The sequence below is a fragment of the Engystomops pustulosus genome, chromosome 1 (genome assembly GCF_040894005.1).
Source record: "Engystomops pustulosus chromosome 1, aEngPut4.maternal, whole genome shotgun sequence".
Lineage (NCBI taxonomy): Eukaryota > Metazoa > Chordata > Amphibia > Anura > Leptodactylidae > Engystomops > Engystomops pustulosus.
Window position 1 is genome coordinate 39,351,550 of NC_092411.1, and position 11,398 is coordinate 39,362,947.

General features: G+C 45.6%; 1 protein-coding gene across 2 annotated transcripts in view; it reads right to left on the reverse strand.

The window, feature by feature from the left end:
• FCHO2 (FCH and mu domain containing endocytic adaptor 2) overlaps positions 1-8,960 on the reverse strand; it is a 74,529-nt gene extending 65,569 nt beyond the window's left edge. Inside the window, exon 1 of one of the 2 annotated variants that reach the window (XM_072138715.1) lies at positions 8,769-8,960. In XM_072138715.1, the coding sequence (XP_071994816.1) occupies positions 8,769-8,801 (33 nt within the window). In that variant the 5' untranslated portion in view covers positions 8,802-8,960. The remainder of the gene's footprint in view (positions 1-8,768) is intronic. The other variant, XM_072138725.1, reaches the window with a different exon arrangement.
• Between the last annotated feature and the right edge of the window lie 2,438 nt (positions 8,961-11,398).

Consider the following 11,398-nt stretch of genomic DNA (forward strand, 5'->3'; position numbering starts at 1 on the left):
TCCTGTACCTGTGCTAGAACATAAAACACAAGCGAGGGTGCCGAATCCCTACCGCTGACCCAAGGATAGGTCATTAATATCAATAACCCCTTAACTTCCACAGCAAAATTCTGGCACCAAGTAAAAAAGGAAGTGCTGGAGACACTGGAGGTGCAATGGGACATGCTTTAAGGAGAGGAAGTCCTGCTATGACCAAACCTCCCAAAACTGTGACACGTCACACACCTTACACTCATACGAGCTGTGAAAACTAAGGTGCACCTTGTCCTTTAAGGCGCTGCTCTATGATTAAGAAGCGGGATGGTGTCTGGAGAAAATAAGAGGATGATAATTACTACGTGAGCCGCACTGGGGAACTAGTACTCATTGCTTAATCACATTTACTCTCCTTAGAGAACTAAAAGGAATTAGAAGAACAGAAAATAATGAATGTCATAAATGAGGACCAGAACGTTAATCTCCCGAGTAAAGTCATGGCGCCCTGATATTGTGACAGAAATACCCGTAATCTTCAGCACCCGTAAGGACAGACACCTCTGGGCCTGATACACATCAGCATTTGGGAGATTTTTTTCACCATTCCACTTTTAGTCAGCAAAAACAGAAGAGGACACAAGGAGCTTTTTTGGGAAACGCTATCCAGATTAGGTATAAAAGGATCTGACCTATCTCGTCCCATGACGAGAAATTCCAGCTGGGACTTACGGGTGCCTACATGTAAGTGTACAAGACCTCAAAATTGTCATGTATAAAGGAACCTTGGCTAAGAGAAGACGCCTGTGGTGCCACCAACTTTAGATCATGAATAATGGAAGGCTGGGTGCTCCGCGGTGGGTGGGGTGATCCTACTACCTGACCTGCTACTACTACTACTACAATTACTATTGGTTCACACTACGGAAAAGGAACAAATTGAAAAGCTTCTGCTTTTGGGTTGGTTCTGGAAAGGGTTAATCTTAACGCACTACTACTACTTGTTGAAAATATTTGTGAACCCAGCTATTCCTAACATGGTAATGGACAACAGGGTGTGAGTCCAAGGCACCTTGGAGCTTCTGCTACTACTAGAAGATGATGGAGGACTTCTATAATTACCAAGACATTATAGAGATCACTGAATGTAGGAATATACAGGCACACTACAGGTATTACAAGACGGGTCATTGGTGGTGCAAGGCTGTGATGTATGTGGCAGGGAACACACATGGAGTGTTTGTAATGCCAAGTCACATCCAAGAGAAGGGAAAGGAATAAACGTATCCTTCATTCCCTCTTGGATCACACACAAGCTTTGACAGGGGACAGTTTGCACAAAATGTGTGTGAAGACCAGAATGTGTGGGGGGTCTTGTAACGTGTCACTGCAGCCCCCTAATACAGAGCCCAGGCCTGAGGAATACAGTCTGGTAGCTGCTACATCCTAAAGAAGCAGAGATTTTGGACTGAACATGTACAAAACACCTACTGGTATAAAACACTAGATGGTGAACACATGCTCTCCACACCATCTACAGCTAGTAGTCACAAGCTGTGTATACATCTCTAGGTTCTGTAGTTCTATCAAAGGAGAGCGAGGAGGTTCCTAATCTTACTATGGGGACTTAAATTTGTAGGAAATGCACATCCCATTGTTCTAAACTGGAACTTTCATTGACACTAACATAACACCGCCAATTAGGAATCCACATCACACACAATAATAAGGGATAGTGTTACTTCTCCGCATGAAACAGTAGAACACACATGTGGATTAGTCCCATTGAATGCAAATTTATGTAAATGCTGACAGACTTGTTGTCTCAGTGTTAAAGTCCAGGAGTAAAGTAAATCCCTAATTTAATCAAAACTGGGACAGGGAGTTCCTGAAAATGTGTTGCTATAATATAAGAGAGGAGACACTCACACCTTACTAAACAATGAGGCAAGGATGGAGGACATCTACACAATGGTTATTTCTCCAAAACATAGTCCTGCACCCCCTTTATATACTATACACCAGCGAAGCCCCCGGGTCACAGGTATCTTCTATGCGGATGGTTCCGGCTCAAATAGAAAATCAGATGAGGTGATACAATACTCTAGTGTCCTGTACTATACCGTACCTGGTGCACACCTACCTGCACCTTCTATTCCTGTATAATAATCAATACTCAGGTAATCATATTCCAATTTAGGAGTATACTTAACCTTCTCGTTGGTTCAACAATAACACCCTTATTTACATGTGAGGTTTAACTATTTCATGTGTTTTGTACAATACATAGTAGATGTTGGACCTGACTTGCCCATGGGTGACGGGCAATACCCTGCAGTGGTATATGGTGACAGTATCCGCAGATCTAATTCATCTGAATATGAGCCCTAGGTGCAGGGTTCAACCTGTGCATTACATTTCCTATCAGCTGCATTGCAGGTCATACAGATGAACATGGGCTTGAACGCTGGTTAGTACAACCCTCGTGTCACATGAGTAATGTGAACACTGTCCAACCAATAAAGAACCTGTACTATATTGTCAATGGGAGGTAATTACTTTTCCTAGAATAGGGAGTGTCTTGGGAGATCCAGGACACATGGGAATCCTCTAAACAACTAACATATGCTATGGTGACTGTGAGGCATGTTACTACATCTATGCTGTGATATTTTTACCCTACACATTTATTCATGCAGTTCTGCCGTCATTATTTGGGCCTCTGGTGGCTCCTCTGACAATGTAATGTATGGTGGATTTACCAGTATATCCCACAACCCAGGGCTCTATGGGAGATAGCAAGCAAGTAATAAATGCAAGTCAGTGCAGTCAGGAACCAATGTCACAAAATAAATGCTAATATCAGACTTTACAGTCATGTGCCCGACAAGAAGCAGTCGTCACGATGTGCATGTACGGAGGACACAACTACTGCGCACCATCTGCTCATCCTCCTGCAGAGTTAGAGGGATCACAGACCCTTCATGTGTCATTTTACTGCAAAAATTTGTCAGAGTGGTCCAAAAATGGGTTAAAAGTGGCAGCAACAGTGAGTATATACTGTATATACATCCTCCATTCACAGATTGTACAGAGAAACAATGTTACATTCCTTCACTTCTAGTAAAACAAACGTCTAAGTGGGGAGAAGTATGTGATACATGCGTATCCTGTAACCTTATCCCACCCCTCAGTAACTAAGAGCAGGGGCTTTGCCAGGGCACATAGTTCAATAGTGACATCAGACACAAGAAAGCTGTGGTAGTAGTAGTGTACTAGTGGTAGTAGTAGTGTACTAGTGGTAGTAGTAGTGTACTAGTGGTAGTAGTAGTGTACTAGTAGTGTACTAGTGGTAGTAGTAGTGTACTAGTGGTAGTAGTAGTGTACTAGTGGTAGTAGTAGTGTACTAGTGGTAGTAGTAGTGTACTAGTGGTAGTAGTGTGGTACCCAGCATGGTTAGCTGAATCACAGGGAAAGGAATAACATTGCAGTCTGTTGGACCCTTATAAAACAAGTAATGAAGTAACTACTCCCTCCAATTAAAAGCAAATCCATCCATCCATGCATGTAGTAGCAGGGTACTTGTGAAACCTTGCTCCATTCATTAACAAGAACAGGACCCCCTTGCGATCTGTAGGAGTCTCACAGTCCCACAGGGGATAGAAGATAACATTTAATCTTAATATAGGATTGCAACGCTGTGATGATTACTTATCAACACAAATTTCTTTATGTGCCGGAGTGATTACTGATGTGGTATATGATGGTCAGGACCAATCCTGGCCTCCTATTAATGTACAGCCAGCGTCGGCCCTTTGGTGACAATCTGACAGGGACCACTGACTCGCTCAGTGCACCATATTTACACAAATACAGCTAGAGACAGGTTCCCGTAGAGCCATATGAACTAACAAACCTTCTAGCTAAAAATATAGTTTCCCGACTCATCACACGTGGTTCTCATGTCCCCCGACTCATCACACGTGGTTCTCATGTCCCCCGACTCATCACACGTGGTTCTCATGTCCCCCGACTCATCACACGTGGTTCTCATGTCCCCCGACTCATCACACGTGGCTCTCATGTCCCCCGACTCATCACACGTGGTTCTCATGTCCCCCGACTCATCACACGTGGTTCTCATGTCCCCCGACTCATCACACGTGGTTCTCATGTCCCCCGACTCATCACACGTGGTTCTCATGTCCCCCGACTCATCACACGTGGTTCTCATGTCCCCCGACTCATCACACGTGGTTCTCATGTCCCCCGACTCATCACACGTGGTTCTCATGTCCCCCGACTCATCACACGTGGTTCTCCTGCACAGAGTGATTCTTTCACTGCTTCTACACCAGAAAACCGGCATAGACGCACTGATAAATTCTAAAAGGAAGTGTCAAAGTATAAAAATAACCAACATTTGTCAATAAAATAAATAGAAATAATCAATATCACTCAGAAATTCTAGCACTGGCTGACACTTCAATGGATCCAGAGGGTTATAGTTATCTGACTGCAGTGAAGGCCTCCAATCCAGCAATATGTCCAGGTCCTGTGGGCCGAACCCAAAATCTCTAGTGATGACATCACATTGAGCCATTGGACTTGCAGCAATTCCCCCTCCATCAGTCACATGTACACTACAGCAATGTACACATTGAGCGGTGGAGAACGCCAAACCCCAACAATGTTAACAGAGACTGGCAGTAGCACCAAAAGCCCGGAGCCACAGAAATGCAAACAGAGACTGGTAAAGACTGTGAGACCCCAGAGCTGGAGCAATGTGGACTGCTGAGACCGCTGGACCCTAGGAGCTACAGTAATGTAAACAGAGACTGGTGGAGGCCCTGGGTACTACAGCAACAAACATTAACCCCCAGGGCTGCAGCAATCTGAACATAGACTGCTGGACCCCAGAGATGGAACAATGTAGACTGCTGAGACCACCGGACCCCTGAAGCAATGTGAACAGAAACTTGCGGACCCCAGAGCTGGAGCAATGTAGACTGCTGAGACCACCGGACCCCGGTAGCAATGTGAAGAGAGATTGCTGGACCCCAGAGCGGGTGCTGAGACCACCGGACCCCTGGAGCAATGTGAACAAAAACTTGCGGACCCCAGAGCTGGAGCAATGTAGACTGCTGAGACCACAAGACCCCTGGAGCTACAGCAATATAAACAAAGACCAATGAAGCCACAGTAATGTAAACAGAGACTGGTGAAGACCCCAGGAGCTGCAGAAACAAACATTGACCCCCGGGGCTGCAAGGACTAGTGGATATCGCTGAACCCCAGAGCCGCAGCAATGTAGACTGGTGAGACTGCCAAACTGCTGGAGCTGCAGCAATGTAAACAGAGACTGGTGGAGACCCCTGGAGCTACAGCAATATAAACATTGACCCTCGGGGCTGCAGCAATGTAAACAGGGACTGGTGGAGCCTGCCTGAGCCCGGGGTGGGGGAATAATCTATTTATAAAACATCACATTTTATTTTGTGACATTGGTGAACGATCTATAAAAGCGATTATCTTGTTATTACTCAGTATTAATCATATAGGTGATATACAGGTAGAGGAGGGCACAGCTACACACATATACAGCCGCACGCATATACAGGTAGGGCAGCATACAGCCGCACGCATATACAGGTAGGGCAGCATACAGCTGCACGCATATACAGGTAGGGCAGCATACAGCTGCACGCATATACAGGTAGGGCAGCATACAGACGCACACATATACAGGTAGGGCAGCATACAGCTGCACGCATATACAGGTAGGGCAGCATACAGCTGCACGCATATACAGGTAGGGCAGCATACAGCCGCACGCATATACAGGTAGGGCAGCATACAGCCGCACGCATATACAGGTAGGGCAGCATACAGACGCACGCATATACAGGTAGGGCAGCATACAGCTGCACGCATATACAGGTAGGGCAGCATACAGCCGCACGCATATACAGGTAGGGCAGCATACAGACGCACACATATACAGGTAGGGCAGTATACAGCTCTACATAGACAGGTAGGGCAGCATACAGCTGCACGCATATACAGGTAGGGCAGCATACAGCCGCACGCATATACAGGTAGGGCAGTATACAGCTGTACATAGACAGGTAGGGCAGTATACAGCTGTACATAGACAGGTAGGGCAGTATACAGCTGTACATATACAGGTAGGGCAGTATACAGCTGTACATAGACAGGTAGGGCAGTATACAGCTGTACATATACAGGTAGGGCAGTATACAGCTGTACATATACAGGTAGGGCAGCATACAGCTGTACATATACAGGTAGGGCAGCATACAGCTGTACATATACAGGTAGGGCAGTATACAGCTATACATATACAGGTAGGGCAGCATACAGTTGCACGCATATACAGGTAGGGCAGTATACAGCTGTACGCATATACAGGTAGGGCAGTATACAGCTGTACATAGACAGGTAGGGCAGTATACAGCTGTACATAGACAGGTAGGGCAGTATACAGCTGTACATAGACAGGTAGGGCAGTATACAGCTGTACATAGACAGGTAGGGCAGTATACAGCTGTACATAGACAGGTAGGGCAGCATACAGCTGTACATAGACAGGTAGGGCAGCATACAGCTGTACACAGACAGGTAGGGCAGCATACAGCTGTACATAGACAGGTAGGGCAGTATACAGCTGTACATAGACAGGTAGGGCAGTATACAGCTGTACATAGACAGGTAGGGCAGTATACAGCTGTACATAGACAGGTAGGGCAGCATACAGCTGTACATAGACAGGTAGGGCAGCATACAGCTGCACGCATATACAGGTAGGGCAGCATACAGCTGCACGCATATACAGGTAGGGCAGCATACAGCCGCACGCATATACAGGTAGGGCAGTATACAGCTGTACATAGACAGGTAGGGCAGTATACAGCTGTACATATACAGGTAGGGCAGTATACAGCTGTACATAGACAGGTAGGGCAGTATACAGCTGTACATATACAGGTAGGGCAGTATACAGCTGTACATATACAGGTAGGGCAGCATACAGCTGTACATATACAGGTAGGGCAGCATACAGCTGTACATATACAGGTAGGGCAGTATACAGCTATACATATACAGGTAGGGCAGCATACAGTTGCACGCATATACAGGTAGGGCAGTATACAGCTGTACGCATATACAGGTAGGGCAGTATACAGCTGTACATAGACAGGTAGGGCAGTATACAGCTGTACATAGACAGGTAGGGCAGTATACAGCTGTACATAGACAGGTAGGGCAGTATACAGCTGTACATAGACAGGTAGGGCAGCATACAGCTGTACATAGACAGGTAGGGCAGCATACAGCTGTACACAGACAGGTAGGGCAGCATACAGCTGTACATAGACAGGTAGGGCAGTATACAGCTGTACATAGACAGGTAGGGCAGTATACAGCTGTACATAGACAGGTAGGGCAGTATACAGCTGTACATAGACAGGTAGGGCAGCATACAGCTGTACATAGACAGGTAGGGCAGCATACAGCTGCACGCATATACAGGTAGGGCAGCATACAGCTGCACGCATATACAGGTAGGGCAGCATACAGCCGCACGCATATACAGGTAGGGCAGTATACAGCTGTACATAGACAGGTAGGGCAGTATACAGCTGTACATAGACAGGTAGGGCAGTATACAGCTGTACATAGACAGGTAGGGCAGTATACAGCTGTACATAGACAGGTAGGGCAGTATACAGCTGTACATAGACAGGTAGGGCAGTATACAGCTGTACATAGACAGGTAGGGCAGTATACAGCTGTACATAGACAGGTAGGGCAGTATACAGCTGTACATATACAGGTAGGGCAGCATACAGCTGTACATATACAGGTAGGGCAGTATACAGCTATACATATACAGGTAGGGCAGCATACAGTTGCACACATATACAGGTAGGGCAGTATACAGCTGTACGCATATACAGGTAGGGCAGTATACAGCTGTACATAGACAGGTAGGGCAGTATACAGCTGTACATAGATAGGGCAGTATACAGCTGTACATAGACAGGTAGGGCAGTATACAGCTGTACATAGACAGGTAGGGCAGTATACAGCTGTACATAGACAGGTAGGGCAGTATACAGCTGTACATAGACAGGTAGGGCAGCATACAGCTGTACATAGACAGGTAGGGCAGCATACAGCTGTACATAGACAGGTAGGGCAGTATACAGCTGTACATAGACAGGTAGGGCAGTATACAGCTGTACATAGACAGGTAGGGCAGTATACAGCTGTACATAGACAGGTAGGGCAGCATACAGCTGTACATAGACAGGTAGGGCAGCATACAGCTGTACATAGACAGGTAGGGCAGCATACAGCTGTACATAGACAGGTAGGGCAGCATACAGCTGTACATAGACAGGTAGGGCAGCATACAGCTGTACATAGACAGGTAGGGCAGTATACAGCTGTACATAGACAGGTAGGGCAGTATACAGCTGTACATAGACAGGTAGGGCAGTATACAGCTGTACATAGACAGGTAGGGCAGTATACAGCTGTACATAGACAGGTAGGGCAGTATACAGCTTTACATAGACAGGTAGGGCAGTATACAGCTGTACATATACAGGTCCCTGTACACACAGATACATATACAGCGGTAATGTAGTGAGGGCACCCTCCATGCCCGGCCCCTCCTGTCACACATCCCCAGGTACAGGCAGGGGCTGCCCGCTGGGAGGGGAGGCCGGACACCGGGCAGGAAGCGGCTGCAAATCAAAGCTCACCCAGAAATTATCCAGGAAATAGGCCATGACCATCTTGCTGGTGGACACAGGGGGTCACCGCTCCAGTGTACTGTCTCCGCCGGCTCCCGGCCCGGGCTGCTGTGTCTTCCCTCGGCTCTGCTCCAGCCTACGGAACCAGACGGAACCCCCACAGCCGCCTCCTCCCCCTCCTCCTCCTGCCAGAGCCCGGAGCGCGCATGCGTAACCGTGTGCAGGGTGTGAAGCGGAGCAGCGCGCCAACTAGGGGCCAAGTTCTGGTAAAACAGCCACTTGCCAACATTGTCTTTTTTTTCTTTCATTAACTTTATTGTTCATGCAACCCATGTTCAACAGTGAATGCTAATGGCTGAATTCACACCTGGCATACAGTTTACTACAGAAATCCCTGTCATTTGTTACCAGTATATTACTGCAAAGAAGTGATGGGAAGCCCGGCCCTTCTTAGTGAGCTGGATTAAAAGAGCCGGCTCTTCTGGTTCCTGAGCTGCTCCCTATTAAATACATTATAAGGAGCCTCAGTCCAGGCAGTCCCCCACACTCCAAGCCACTTATAACCCAATTTTAGGGGGCTAAATGGGGCGTGATAAGCCAATTAGGGGCGGGGTTCAACTTCAAGTGAGCCGACTCCCATCGAGAAAGAGCCGACTCGTTCGCGAACGACCCATCACTTCGCTCACTCACTCTCATTGGCTGCAAGTCCCTGTGTCTTAAAGGGAATCTGTCAGCAGTTTTTAGCAAACAAAGCACCAGACAGTGTTAGGAGATCACGCTAACCATACACAATGCAATGCAAACGCCAGGAGCAGGGCTAGGCCTGATCACATACGCATTTCCTTGATCGGTAACCAGCACCTTGTGTGTTGCATTTAAACAATGCAAAACAATGGGTTATCAATCCATTATCGCATGTGATACAATGAAAACATGTAAGTCCCGGGTGTTTGTCCTGACAAGTCTTCTTTACTGAGGAATAAATGATAAAAAATATAAGCTAAAACGCTCATGGGGCAACCTCTTAATGGAAAAACGTCCAAAAGGCGTATGCTGAGTGTATAACTCCTCAATACGCATCAGAACTGGCGACGTGCTGGCTGCTGCTAGGCTTCACTCAGCAGACTGCCGAATTCTCTATTCATAAAGACATAGAAAGTGGTGTTAGGCCTTAAAAACCAAGAGTGATCACTGGCGGTGGAGGCATTAGCATGATGGCGGCAATAGGGGGCATAAACCTAGGCCTAGGGTAGCCTCAACCTTAACTGCAGGGCTGAGGGTACGGTAAAAAAATTCAATCCCAACCAACCATAAGCTTTTCACGCCATGTAATGCAATATAGTAGTATTATAGTACAGTAGGAACCATCTAGGGTTAGTGAAAAAAAAACATTTAAAAAAAAAGGTTAAAAAATGTATAAAACAATAAAAATTCCAGTCCCCCCCCCCCTTCCTAAGACTGATATAAACCTAAGTAAACAGTAAAAATCACATAAACATTCGTATCGCCACGTCCAAAAATGGCCAATCTATCAAAATATAAAAACAGTTATTGCCGGTGGTGAACCACGGAAAAAATAGCACCCAAATGTCCGAAATGCGACTTTAACACCATTTTACATCACATTAAAAATGTAATAAAAAGTGATCAAGATGTCGCACAGACCTCAAAATGTAAAAACTAACCCCACGAGAAAGTGACTTTTTTCCAATTTTTCCATATTTGTAATTTTTTTCCAGCTTCCCAGTACACAGCATGAAATAATAAATAACATCACTGAAAAGTAAAATTTGTTACGCATAAAATAAACCCTCACACAGCTCTGTACACACAAAAAATTTGAAGGTGGAGAGTGAGAAATGAGCGAAAAAACCCTACGTCCTTAACCCCTTCCTGCACCTTGACGTGATTCTACGTCATAGGATGTGGGTCATTCCCACACCTTGACCTAGTATCAAGTCATGGCGATCGCCCGGGCTCAGAAGATGAGTCAGTGTGATTGCCGCGAGATCGTGAAGGGACGCGGTAGACGGGATCCCACAGGAACAACCGGGATCGCGATTTTTGCTGTTTAACCTTTTAGACACCTCAGTCTATAATCCATCGGTGTGACGATGCAAGGACCCCAGGGCTGCCTCACTAGCAGCCTGTTAGGATCGTGCTTACAGAACGATCTAACAGCGCTGATGTCAGCCTATGCATTCTGACTATGTAATATGCTGCAATACATTAATATTGCAGTATATTAAAATGAACAAGTGATCAAATTATAACTTGTTTATGTCCCACCCTGGGACAAAATAAAACAGTAAAAAAAAGTAAAAAAAAAAAAAAAGGGGGGAATTAAAAAAAATTATTAAAAAAGAATAAAAGTCCCCTGAAGTCCCATCCCATGCAATAATCAAATAAAACATAAAAAAAGTGAAAATCAGCAAAAACCCACAACTTTTAGGGTATCGCCTTGTCCGTAACAACCCATACAATAAAATAAAATTGTCACTGAACCCGTACGATGAACGCCGTAAAAAAAAATATTAAAAACGTACAAAAACTATAAAATTTTCACAACTGACCTCATAAAAAGCGCAACAAAAGTGATCAAAAAGTAATGTTTGCCCTTTGTTACATTTTCTAAAAAA